The 13,559-nt window shown below is 43.9% G+C and overlaps 1 protein-coding gene across 1 annotated transcript; it reads right to left on the bottom strand.

Annotated features, from left to right (window-relative positions):
• Window positions 1-602: 602 nt before the first annotated feature.
• LOC118638564 (zinc finger protein 546) lies at window positions 603-12,834 on the bottom strand. Its single transcript, XM_036274574.1, has 6 exons — window positions 12,758-12,834; window positions 12,112-12,326; window positions 10,867-10,943; window positions 8,197-8,323; window positions 6,196-6,291; window positions 603-2,847 (listed from the first exon to the last, which is right to left on the bottom strand). Exons 3-6 carry the CDS (start codon window positions 10,873-10,875, stop codon window positions 680-682), a joined length of 2,400 nt encoding a protein of 799 aa, XP_036130467.1. The 5' UTR covers window positions 10,876-10,943; window positions 12,112-12,326; window positions 12,758-12,834; the 3' UTR covers window positions 603-679.
• Between the last annotated feature and the right edge of the window lie 725 nt (window positions 12,835-13,559).

The raw sequence follows: 13,559 nt of genomic DNA, 5'->3' as shown, positions 1-13,559 counted from the left end.
AATAACAAAATGAAAAATGAGGACTTTCATTTTGTGTTTTCCTTTCTATTTCATTTTTCCCCTGGTAATCCAATTTTATTGCATTTTATAAAAGTATTGGTCAACAACAGTTTGGGAAGGGGGGAAGCTCTTCACGTTGGTGTGAGAAGCACTGTATCAGTCTGCTCAAGTTTAACCAAGACTGAGTGATTCTATAATTTTTCAACTCTTTTTTTTTATTTTTTTATCCTCATTCGAGGACATTTTTCCATTTTTTGTACAGACAGAGTGGGAGGGAGAGAGAGGAAGAGAGAGAGAGGGAAACATCGATGTGAAAAGGACACATCGAGTGGCTGCCACCCGCACGACCCAACCAGGGCCGGGGACAAACTGCAACCGAGGTACATGCCCTTAGCGGGAACCAAACCCGGGTCTCTCTGGACCGCAGGCGGACGCTCTAACTGCTGAGCCAAACCGGCCAGGGCTAACTCTTTAAATCAATATATAGTATAAAACTATTTGTTGCCCTGGCCCGTTTGGCTCAGCAGTTGAGCGTTGGCCTGCGGACCAGAGAGTCCTGGGTTCAGTTCCTGCTAGGGGCACATACCATCAAAAAATTAAAAAACAAAACAAAAAACTGTTAAATTTTAAGCAGGAAACAAGAGGGATTCCCACATATTGTCTAACAAGTAAAATTTTCCTAAATTATGAGTTTTCTGCTGTTAAAAAGGCATTTTCTAAAGGCCATTGTATCTTCCTTACATAGGGTTTCCTCACTAATATGATTTCTCTGATGTAGAGTAAGTTGATCACTACGAATAAAGGCTTTCCCACATTCTTTACATTTGTAGGGTTTCTCACCGGTATGAATTCTATAATGTCGAGTAAGTTCTGAAGTAACACTGAAGGACTTCCCACATTCTTTACATTTATAGGGTTTCTCACCAGTATGAATTGTGTGATGTCGAGTAAGTTCTGCTTGAAGACGAAAGGCCTTCCCACATTCTTTACATCCGTAAGGTTTCTCACCAGTGTGAAGTCTGAAATGTTGAGTAAGATGATACCGACGACTAAAGGTCTTCCCGCATTCCTTACATTCATATGGAATCTCACCAGTGTGGATTCTTTGATGTAAGGTAAGTTGATAACTACAGATAAAAGCATTCCCACATTCATTACATATGTAGGGCTTCTCGCCAGTATGGATTCTGTGATGTTGAGTAAGGTGATAGTGACGACTAAAAGTCTTCCCACATTCCTTACATTTATAGGGTTTCTCACCGGTATGAATTCTGTGATGTTGAGTCAGATGATTGCTACGAACAAAGGCCTTCCCACATTCCTGACATTTATAGGGTTTTTCGCCAGTATGGATTCTGTGATGCTGAGTAAGTTCTGTTTGAAAGCGAAAGGCCTTCCCACATTCTTTACATTTATAGGGTTTTTCACCAGTATGAATTTTGTAATGTTGAGTAAGATTATAGTGACGACTAAAAATCTTCCCACATTCCTTACATTCACAGAGAGTCTCGCTGGTGTGAATTCGTTGGTGTGAAATAAGTTGACTGCTACGAACAAAAGCCTTCCCACATTCCTCACATTTGTAGGGTTTCTCACAAGTATGAATTCTGTGATGTCGGGTAAGTTCTGATTGAAGACGGAAGGATTTCCCACATTCTTTACATTCATAGGGTTTCTCACCAGTGTGAATTCTGTAGTGTTGAGTAAGGTGATAGCGACTACTGAAGGATTTCCCACATTCCTTACATTCATAAGGAATCTCACCGGTGTGAGTTCTCAGATGTAAAGTAAGTTGATAGCCACAAATAAAGGCCTTTCCACACTCCTTACATTTGTAGGGTTTCTCACCAGTATGAATTCTCTGATGCCGAGTAAGTTCTGTTTGAAGACGAAAGGCCTTCCCACAGTCTTTACATGCATAAGGTTTCTCACCAGTGTGAATTCTATGATGTCGAGTAAGTTCTGCATGGAAACTAAAGGACTTACCACATTCTTTACACGCATAAGGTTTCTCACCAGTATGAATTTTTTGATGTTGAACAAGATATGAACCATGACTAAAGGCTTTCCCACATTCATTGCATTTATAGGGTTTTACACCAGTATGAATCTTCTGGTGCTGACTAATATGTCGTTGCACCCTAAAGGTCTTGCCACAGATTTTACAATCGTAAGGCCTCTCACCAGTATGAATTCTTTGATGTTCAGTAAGCTGATAATGAAGTCTAAAGGCCTTACCACATTCTTTACATTCAAAGGGTCTCTCCCCAGCGTGAATTGTCTGATGTACTCTAAGGTCTCTGACACGACTAAAGGCCTTCCCGCATTCCTTACACTCATAGGGTTTCATACTAGAATGTATTCTCTGATGTTCGGTGAGGTGATAATGAAGTCTAAAGGTCTTCCCACAATCATTACATTCGTAGGGTCTCTCCCCGGCGTGAATTGTCTGATGTACTCTAAGATCTCCCACACGACAAAAGGCCTTCCCACATTCCTTACATTTATAGGGTCTCTCACCAGTGTGAATTCTTTTATGTTGAATAAGGTAGGACTGTTGTGTAAAAGCCTTCCTACATTCTTTACATTCATATGGTTTCTCTTTAGCATGAATTTTCTGATGTAGAGGAAGAGATACATGTTCTTGTATTATCATTTGACTAACACACCCCATCTGATGTCCTTCTTGTCTCTCGAATTCATGTTTACATTGCGAATCATTTCTGAAAACGGTGTCCTCAATGATGAAGGTTTTACTCTTTTGCGCCGTCTGCAACTGAGAGAAATGTATTTCACAAATATCCTTTTCCGGAAATAACTTCTTGGTGACATGGTTAAACTCCAAATCTGGAAAAAAGTAAATAAATAAATAAATAAAGGGAAAAAGGAAACAAATGCTGTAATGTGATTTTTCTGTGTTGGGAGTGGAGTGAGGGGTTGTACCTCATAGTAGAAATAAAAGATAAACTAAAAATACACACATTAGAGTAAAGGTTTAGAGCAGGGGTCAGCAAACTTTTTCTGTCAAGAGCCAGATGGTAAAAACTGTAGGCTCTGTAGGACATAAGGTCTTTGAAACAATTGCACAGCTCTTGTTATGGCACAAAGGCAGCTATAGACAGTACGTGACTGGGTAAGTGTGGCTGTGTTGTAACAACACTTTATTTATGAACACTGAAACTGAATTTCATACAATTTTTGTGCCACAACATATTCTTTTGATTTTTTTGACCACTAAAAATATAAAAACCAGTTTTAGCCTGTGAGCCATACAAAAGCAGATGCCCTTGGGTCAGTTTTCTGGATACTGGTTTGGAAAACTATAAATTATTATTAACGCAGTTTGAAAGAAGGCAAGAGACCTCAGGAAATGATCTAACTTTCTGGGACTGGATGGCTTCACAGGTGAATTTTATCAAACATTCAAAGAACAAACACCTTTCCTTTTCAAACTATTCCCCAAATATTCAAGAGGAGGGAAGACTCCCAGGCTTACTTTATGAGGCCAGCATTATACTAACTCCAAAATCAGATAAAAACACTTCAAAGAAAAAAAATGATAGGCCAATGTCCCTTATGAAAATAGATGATAAAATCAACAAAATATTAGCAAGCTAGATCCAGCAATACATTAAAAAGATCATACACCATGATCAAGTGGGATTTATTCTGGGGATGCAAGGTTGGTACAATATCTGCAAGTCAATAAACATGATATACCACATAAAATGAAGGATAAAATTCACATGATCATATGAATAGGTGCAAAAAAAAAGCATTTGATAAAATCCAGCACCCATTTATGATAAAATCTCTCAGCAAAGTGGGAATAGAGGGAATATGTTTCAATGTAATAAAGTCCACACACGACAAACCCAAAGCCAACATCATACTCAATGGGCAATAACTAAAAGCATTTCCCTTAAGAACAGTAACAAGACAGGGATGTCTGCTTTCACCACTCTTTTTTTTATCCTCACCAGAGAACATTTTTTGCATTGATCTTCAGAGAGAGTGGGAGGGAGGGAGGGAGGGAGGAAGAGAGAGAGAAACATCCATGTGAGAGAGACATTGAGTGGTTGCCACCCACACGACCCCAACCCGGACCAGGGACAAACTGCAACTGAGGTACATGCCCTTAGCGGGAACCGAACCCGGAACTCTCCGGTCCATGGGCCAATGCTCTAACAGCTGAGCCAAACTGGCCAGGGCTGCTTTCACCACTCTTATTCAACATAGTACTGGAAGTCTTATCCACAGCAATCAGACAGAAAGAAGAAAAAATAAAAGGGATCCAAATTGGAAAAGAGGAAGTGAAACTATCATTCTTTGCAGATGATATGATATTATACATAGAATATCCTAAAGGTGCCACCAAAAAACTATAAGATTTACTAAATGAATTTGGCAAAGTATCAGGATACAAAATTAACATCCAGAAATTGATGGCATTTTTAGACACCAATACTGAACACTCAGAAAGAGAAACTAAAAAAAATTTTTTTAAAAATCCCATTTACCATTATAACAAAAAAATTAAGATACCTAGGAATAAACTTAACCAAGGAGGTAAAAGACCTGTTCTCAGCCCTGGCCAGTTTTGCTTAGTAGCTAGAGCATCAGCCCGCAGACCAAAGAGTTGTGAGTTCAATTCTGGCCAAGGGCATGTACCTCGGTTGCAGTTCATCCGTGGCCCTGGTCATGGTAGCGCGGGAGGCAACATCGATGTGTCTCTCTCACATTGATGTTTCTCTCTCCCTCTCTCGCATGCTCTCTCGCTTTCTCCTTCCCTCCCTCCCACTCTATCTGAAGATAAATGAAAAAATATCCTCAGGTGAGGATTTTTTAAAAAATGACCTGAAAAAAGAAATAAGGAAAATATAAAAGTGGAAGCATATACCATGTTTATGGATTGAAAGAAACAACATCATTAAAATGTCCATACTACCCAAAGCAATGTATAGATTCAATGTAATCCCTATTAAAATACAATGCCATATTTCACAGATCTAGAACAAAAACTCCAAAAGTTTATAAGGAACCAAAAAGACCCTGAATAGCCACAGCAATCTTGAAAAAGAAGAACAAAGTTGGAGGGCTCACAATGTTCAGGTTATACTACAAAGCCATTGTAATTAAAACGGCCTTGTACTAGCGTAAGAACAGTCATATAGATCAAAAGAATTAAAAACACAGGAACACACAAGTAATTAGGAATGTTCAAATCAGCAGACACCATCTGGTTTGGAAATAAGTACAGATGGTAGTTAATCTCAGAACCTTTGAATTAGCTGTTTGCGCTGCTTAAACTGTTCTTCCTTATCAGTTACAGGGCCTGAGACCTTACTTCATATCTCTGTTCAAGGTTATCACCTCAGATCGCCTTTGTTGACATTATCTAAATTAGCCCTGCCAACCTTCCAACATGCTGGTTAATTTTCTTTACAACACATATAACGACCTGATATGACCTTATCTCTTTACTACATGTCTCTCTTATTACAAGAGCAAAACCTCCACAACAGGAGGACCCGACATCAAGTGTCTAGCCTCTAGACAGTGCCTGGTTTCAAGTAAACAGGAAATAGGTGTTGAATAAAACAATTCTAGGAAAGGGAGAAATGAATAGAAGCGTAACCATAAAAGAAGACTTAGGCTCTGGCTGGTTTGGCTCAGTGGTTAGAGCGTGGGCTTGTGGTCCAGAGAGACCCGGGTTTAGTTCCCGCTAAGGGCACGTATCTCGGTTGCAGTTTGTCCTCGGCCCTGGTTAGGTCGTGGGAGTGGCAGCCACTCGATGTGTCCCTTTCACGTCGATGTTTCTCTCTCTCTCTCCCTCCCACTCTATGTGAACAAAAAATGAAAAAATGTCCTCAGGTGAGGATAAAAAAAAAAATAGAAGACTTGGAAGCATAGGTAAATGGTTGTGAATGGGGAAGAAAGAAAGCAGTCCCCTTTGAAATGGAGGGAAAGAGAAGAGAAGACAAACAAGGAGCATGGCGAAGGGGGGTAAAAGGACAATTCCTTTGGCAGCTCATGTTGAGAGGATCTTATTTTCCCAGGTCTCAGGCCTTTTCCCCAGAAGCCTTGGGCCTCCGAAGGGAGCTTTCCAAACAACCTCTCAGGGGTGTGCCTCTCCCGGATCCAGGGTGCTCTAACTTGGGATGGCAGCTCCCTCCCTAATTTGCCATCACTCACCTGTGTACCAGCTCCTTGTCCCTTCCCTCGTTGCCACCCAGGGCTCTTTCTCTTGCTCCAATAAAGTGATCACATCTGGCTTAGGAAAGGAACATCCTGCTCACAAGAAAGAAATGCCATATGATTCAGAACGAATGAACAAACAAACAAACAAAAACCTGTAAGCTCACAATTGACTTAACTCAGACTTACTTATATTTATGTTAAACTGTAGGTCAAAATGGTACTTGAGGACTACATCAAACTCAAAAGCTTCTGCACAGCGAAAGATACAATCATCAAAACGGAAAGGCTACCCACTGTATGGGAGAGCATAATTGCCAATGATATATCAGATAAGGGGTTAATTTCCAATACATATAGAGTGCTCATACAACTCCACAAGAGGAAGACAAAGAATCCAATTAAAAAATGGGCAGAGGAACTAAATAGACACCTCTCCAAACAGGACATACAAATGGCTAAGAGACATATGAAGAAATGTTCATCGTCACTAATCATCAGAGAGATGCAAATCAAAACAACAATGAGGTATCACCTCACACCTGTCAGAATGGCCGCCATCAACAAATCATCAAACAACAAGTGTTGGCGAGGGTGTGGAGAAAAGGGGACTCTAGTGCACTGTTGGTGGGAATACAGACTGGTGCAGCCACTATGGAAAACAATATGGTGTCACCTCAAAAAATTAAAAATTGATCTCCCATTTGACCCAGTGATCCCACTTCTAGGAATATACCCTACGAAGCATAAAACACCAATCAGAAAGAATATATGTACCCCCATCTTTGTAGCAGCACTATTTACAATCGCTAAGATCTGGAAACAGCCCAAGTGCCCATCAGTAGACGAATGGATTAAAAAGCTGTGGTACATATACACAATGGAGTACTACGCAGCGGTAAGAAAGAAAGATCTCTTATCCTTTGAGACTACATGGAGGGACCTGGAAAGTATCATCCTAAGTGAAACAAGCCAAACAGAGAAAGACAAATTTCATATGATCTCACTGATTTGTGGAATATAATGAACATAACAGTTTGAGGACAATCCCCTAAGGAGTGGGGAGGTGAGAGAGGGATGAACCACAGAACTTATATGCATGTATGCATGAACAGTGGACATGGACAACAACCTGGGGAAGGGGCAGGGAGGGAAGGGGGAGGGGGGAATCAGTGGGGGAATAAAGGAGAATCATTTGTAACAAAAATTAATCAATAAAAAAAAAAATGGTACTTGAGAAAATGAAATAGGCTATTGAAGAATATTGACATTTAAATGGACCTATGATCATAGGACTGAAGAGGCCAGATAGAGAAGGGGAAAGGTCTGCTCTGCTTTTATTATTTTTCTTTATTGATTTTTTAGAGAGAGAAAGGGAGAGGGAGATAGAAACATCAATGAGAGAGAACACTGATTGGTCGCCTTCTGCATGCCCCACATTGGGGATTTGGCCCACAACCTCGGAATGTGTCCTGATCGGGAATTGAACCGGGACCTCTCAGTCCATGGGACAACACTCGGTCCACTGAGCCACGCCAGCCGGGCTATTTGCTTGCATTTTAAATGAATATTAACCCAGTCCACCACTATATAAGCCATAGAGGTTCTTTTGATGATCAAAAGAAAACAGAACCCTAAAGACTAGCTATCTGTTTGCAGGTGGGCCAGACATAAACACAGAGCAGCTAAATGAATTCTGAGCATACACATTATATGAAAGCTGACTTCTCTGAAAATGTTGTAGAAACCAATCTGAGAATCATTTAGAAGAACAGGCAGTTGCAGGAAGAGCCAGAGGGAGGAGTGACAGTCACTGAAGGATGGGGAAGATGAAGGCGCTGAATGCAAACGCCCATTTCCAACCAATGATGTTTGAACCATTCTTTTGAAATAGGGGGCAGAAAGTCAGTTTCTTAAAACACAGCTTTGAAATTCAACAATGGAGAGAACTAATATTCCAGAAAACAGACTGTAAATTATTTGCACACTTATCCTTACCCAATGAGACCAAATTGCTGTAGTTCTCCAACATCACATCCCTGTACAAGGCCCTCTGGTCAGGGTCCAGGCACGCCCACTCCTCCTGGGAGAGGTCTATGGCCACGTCCCTGAATGCCAAGGACGTCTGAAATGAAAGACCCATTGTTTTGAATGTATTTTCAAGATGGAAAACTACTTTGCAGGAAAGAGGCAACATAGTAAGCAAATAAACTGGGGTTCAAGCCTATGTCAAAATAAAGAAATCAGGCCCTGGCCAGTTTGACTCAGCGGTTAGAACATTGGCCCGCGGTCCAGAGAGACCCGGGTTCGGTTCCCGCTAAGGGCACGTACCTCGGTTGCAGTTTGTCCCCGGCCCTGTTTGAGTCGTGCAGGAGGCAGCCACTCGATGTGTCCCTTTCATGTCGATGTTTCTCTCTCTCTCTCTTCCTCTCTCTCCCTCCCACTCTATCTGAACAAAAAAATGGAAAAATGTCCTCGGGAAAGAAAGAAAGAAAGAAAGAAAGAAAGAAAGAAAGAAAGAAAGAAAGAGAGAGAGAGAGAGAGAGAGAGAGAGAGAGAGAGAAAGAAAGAAAGAGAGAAAGAAAGAGAGAAAGAAATCAGTATTTCTAAAGTAGAGTACCTATATGCTTTTATTTTTATTTTAATTTATTTTTTAAACATGACTGGGAGCCAGACACAGCTCCCTAGAGATGGGGGTATTTATTTATTTACTTATTTATTTATTTTTATCCTCACCTGAGGACATTTTTTCATTTTTTGTTCACATAGAGTCGGAGGGAGAGAGAGGAAGAGAGAAAGAGAGAAATATCGACATGAAAGGGACACATCGAGTGGCTGCCACCCATACGACCCAACCGGGGCCGGGGACAAACTGCCACGGAGGTACGCGCCCTTAGCGCGAACCGAACCCGGGTCTCTCTTGACCGCAGGCCGATGCTCTAACCGCTGAGCCAAACCGGCCAGGGCTGCTTTTAAAGAATACTGCTGGTACAAACAAAATGTCCTATATGTAATGAGATTACATAATTATCCAAGGGTCGAGAAATGAATAAAATCAGAGTTTCTCAATGAAATGAAATCATATAAATAAGCATACTGCCTATCATGTACCTGCATTTTAAGTTCTGGATATATGTGGGTTCCATTCTCTTTTCCCTTCAAGGAATGAAAAAAAAAAAGGAAAGAATGAATTATTTTTCCCCAAAAGTAATTTAAAATCTCTATCTTAGTAAACAGGACTTGATTGGCATTTGATTTCATTGAAACTCAGGTTCATCATTGTGCAAGATAAGGTCACAAGCATTTTTCTTATAACAAATGTCAGAGGCTTTAATTAAATTATTTATTGGCTGGCTAATCATTGATTTTATGGATAGATCAGACTAATCTTTCTTTTCTTCTTCTTTTTTTTAATCCTCACCCCAGGGTATTTTCCCACTGATTTTTAGATAGAGTGGCAGAGAGAGAGAAAAGAGAGAATCATTGATTTGAGAAAGACACATTGATTGGTTGCCTCCCACATGACCCGACAGGGGCCAGGTATTGAACCTGCAACCCAAGTACATGCCCTTGACTGGGAATTGAACCTGAGACTCTTTGATCCTTGGGCAGGCACACTAACAGCTGAGCCAAACCAGCCAGGGCCAGACTAATCTTTCTTTCATATTTAGGCATTTAGGTCTTCCCGAGTCCTGGGAGGCTATTATCACCCCCCAATAGGGATCCAGAGGTTCTTCCTTTCGGCTACCACCACTGTCCCTCAGGATCACCTGCCTTGAACCTGAGCTAGAGGACACTGATGCCACTGGAGACCAGCACAACCTCCTCAAGCATGAAATTGACCTCTTTCCTATTGTTTTCCCTCTGGGGATCCCCTGGCCAGATCCCTGAGATCCCTTCATGCAGGCCTATAAGCCTCTCAAGGTCTGAGATCTCACCACATGCAGAACATTCTACACTAAATTCCACCTTATCAACCTACAGAACTCAGGTCTGTGGAGTCTGATGGGACCATCATCTCTGTGAAACTTCATCTTTCACTGCTCTGTCAATGCTCCTTAGAGAGGCGGGGCACATGGAGAGGTGATGAATAGGTAAATGAATCGGTAAACACAGGCAAGAGAGAGGAGAGGCGGCAGGCTCTCTCCGGAGCACGCTCTCTCCGGGGCACAGCACTCCCACACCTGTCTTCCCTCTCAGATGTGCATCTTACTTTTCTCTCCTAAACTCTAAGGGTCCCCACAAGACTTGCACCCAGGGGAGCCACGGGCAGGGGAAGCTCATCCATGCTTACCCCCTGATCCTGTCTCCAAGGCCCCCTTTCCTCTGACTTTTCAGTGAGCTAACAGCAGCCCCATCTTGGCTGACTTCTTTCCTATGTTTCTAGGGAGCCAGTGCTCTGCATTGCCTAGGCTCTCTCCTGTTGCTTCTTCTACCTAAGTTCTACTTTGTTTCACTGCCCCCAGCTTTAGTAAACATACTCTCAAAATGAAAAAAAAAAAAAGAGAGGCAAATGAGGAAGACACTAGGTCACGGTATAGCACCATCGTTCACTGTGATCGGAGTAACCGAGGAGCAGGTTCGGCAACAGGTTGTCTTACGAAGGAAGTCTCAGGATAATCTCGTGAATTCAAAACCACAATATTTCGAGGAGAAATGTGAACTTACATGGGCCATGGTTTTAGAACTGCAAGAGCTTGTCAGTCCTCTCTAGGCGTCCTCCACTGGAGAAGCACAGTCTGGGGCTGGGGAAGAAACAAGAGGCTTTGAGACCAAATGTGTCTCAAAATTCCCAAAATAACTTAAGTTAAAGTGATTGTGTTTTGCCCTCTTTCTACTTCTATCTCCACAATGGTCCACATACAAATCAGGAGTGGCAAGAGGGAGTTTGGGTAAAGCCAAACCCTTCCTGTACCATGGGAACCACTTGTCAAGTGTAGATACAGAGCAGAGACCTTTTGCATGAAGCCAGACCAGGCACTCCAGCAGAAGGGTCTCTGGCCCCCCCAATATCTGATGATGCTGATCTACAACTGAGACCAAACTATTGAGTTCTGCTCTGAAAAGTCCTCTTCTGTCCATGTCCACCTTCTAGAGCTGAGAAGGGGCCTCTCCATCCAAACCCGAATAATCTTTTTTTTTTTTTTTTTAATGTTTTGATTTCTTAGAGAGAGAGAGGAAGGGAGTGAGAGATAGAAACATCGATGAGAGAGAACATCAATTGGCCGCCTCCTGCATGCCCCACACTGGAGATCAGCCCACAACCTGGGGATGTGCCCTGACTGGGAAATTGAACCAGGACCTCTCAGTCCATGGGACTGATTCTCAATCTACTGAGCCACACTGGCTGGGCATTGCCTTACTTTTAAACTATGGTTTTGGAGATCAGTGATATGATTCCACACTAATCTCAATGAAACAAATCTTTTTGTTTTTATCCTTACCTGAGGACATTTTTCCATTTTTTGTTCAGATAGAGTAAGAGGAAGAGAGAGAGAGAGAGAGGGAAACATCAATGTGAAAGGGACACATCGAGTGGCTGCCACCCACACGACCAACCAGGGCCGGGGACAAACTGCAACCAAGGTACGTGCCCTTAGCGGGAACCGAACCCTGGTCTCTCTGGACCGCAGGCCGGCGCTGAGCCAAACCGGCCAGGGCTCAATGAAACAAATCTTTAACTTTAGACTCCAGGATAAGCATTTCTTACTGTTATAAAACAGTGAGTGCAGAGGAATGATTTGAAAAATGAGGAGGAAACACTTGAGGGCCAATGAGAGGGTCTGCATGGCCCATCAGTCACTGGGGAAAAGGGCTCGGATAGTCCCTGGACACTTCAGGAAAATAGAAATCATGTTTCCATTTTCTAAAAACAAAGATGCGGGTACCGACAAAGAGGAACTACAAACTCACCTGACCTGGGCTTTCAGAGGTGCACCGACTTCCCTCCTCCTCAGGAGCCTCGTTTGGGAGAACGGCAGGACTGGGGAAGAAGGAACTCATGACACACCAGGCCTTTCTTAGGTCACAGACAGACGACAAAATCCCCTCCAGGGCCACATCTGCTCCATCTCACACTCGGAACCAGATGGGCGAGGGAGGCTGGAATCTGATTGCACAGCAGAATCCTAGGATTAGAGGTATGGAAAATGTAGCAGCATCCACATCGCCTCCAAGTAGGGACCCTCCCATCATTTCGTCCTAGAAGTCGCCTCAGGGACCCTGCTAGCTCTAAAAAGTCCCATCCCAAGCCCAGGACTGTGCCTTGTCGCTGGAAACCTCATCCTAGGGCTCAACACAGTATCTGACTTTCCTCTTTGGGGACACTCGGGGCTGTGAGGAGAGGGCGCACGCGCGGCCACGAAGGCCCAGTTTGGTCCTTGAAGTCGCACGCGCACGCGCACACCGCTTGTCACGCTCAATCGCAGTTCTCTGCTCCTCACGCAGGCACAGGCCTGAGGCTCCCGGCTGGACACGCCCCATCCGCACCCCTGGGCTCCTCACTTTGGGTGGCAGCCCCGACCCCACTCTTATTCCAACGAGGCCCACTTCGTCTCACCTAGGCCGAGGATTTCTCCAGCCGTGGTGGCTGAACCAGCCAGATCGCACCGTTGAGGGCCCTCAGGGTTGCAGCCGACACCACCCCCGGGGGTTCTGGGAAATGTAGTCCGCAGCCGGGAGCCGGGGGTCTTGGGCACTGAATGCACAGGCGCAGGCCTGGGCGCAGGCGCAGACGCGCGGATCCGACCCGGCCGCTACATCCCGGGCCCTGCAGCCGCTGGGTGAGCTGAGGACAGCTCCCCCCGGTGCTGTCTGAGCTGTGCCAGCCTCTCCGACCGCCGCAGTGCTGGGCATCCGTGGGTGCGACCCTGACGCCAAGTGCGTGCGGGACCCGCGGGAGGTGGGAGGCGGCGGATTTTGTCAGTTTCTTCCCCAGAGGTAGTCCCGGCTGCCGGTGCACAGCGTGAGCTTTGTGTGTGTATTGTCAAAGAATGGTGGGGGGGCCCCCTGTGCCTCTCTGGCTGTGGGTCACAGAAAGTAGCTTGGGAGTCTGATTTGTGACTGTAAGCAGCGAGGTGACAGGTTCGGTAGATTGTGGCTGTGCTTACCCGCGACGGGGGTCACGTGTTGGATGGTGGGAATGTGTGGGTCGCTGTGTGGGTGGCTGGGATTGTCGAGTGACTGGGTGCAAGCCGGGCTGTACGTGTGATTCTGAATATCTGGAGATGTGGGACATGATGGGTGCCAGTGGAATCGTGACTGTGTGTTTATGACCTTATGCCACCACTGGCCTGTTCTGTGTAATAAAGAGAATATGTTGCATCTTCTTGCAGCATCAGCTTTATTTAAAGATTTGGACC

This window comes from Molossus molossus, unplaced genomic scaffold (genome assembly GCF_014108415.1).
Source record: "Molossus molossus isolate mMolMol1 unplaced genomic scaffold, mMolMol1.p scaffold_m16_p_21, whole genome shotgun sequence".
In the NCBI taxonomy this organism is placed as follows: domain Eukaryota; kingdom Metazoa; phylum Chordata; class Mammalia; order Chiroptera; family Molossidae; genus Molossus; species Molossus molossus.
Note: the sequence above shows the minus strand (reverse complement) of the source record. Positions and strands in the feature narration are given on the sequence as shown.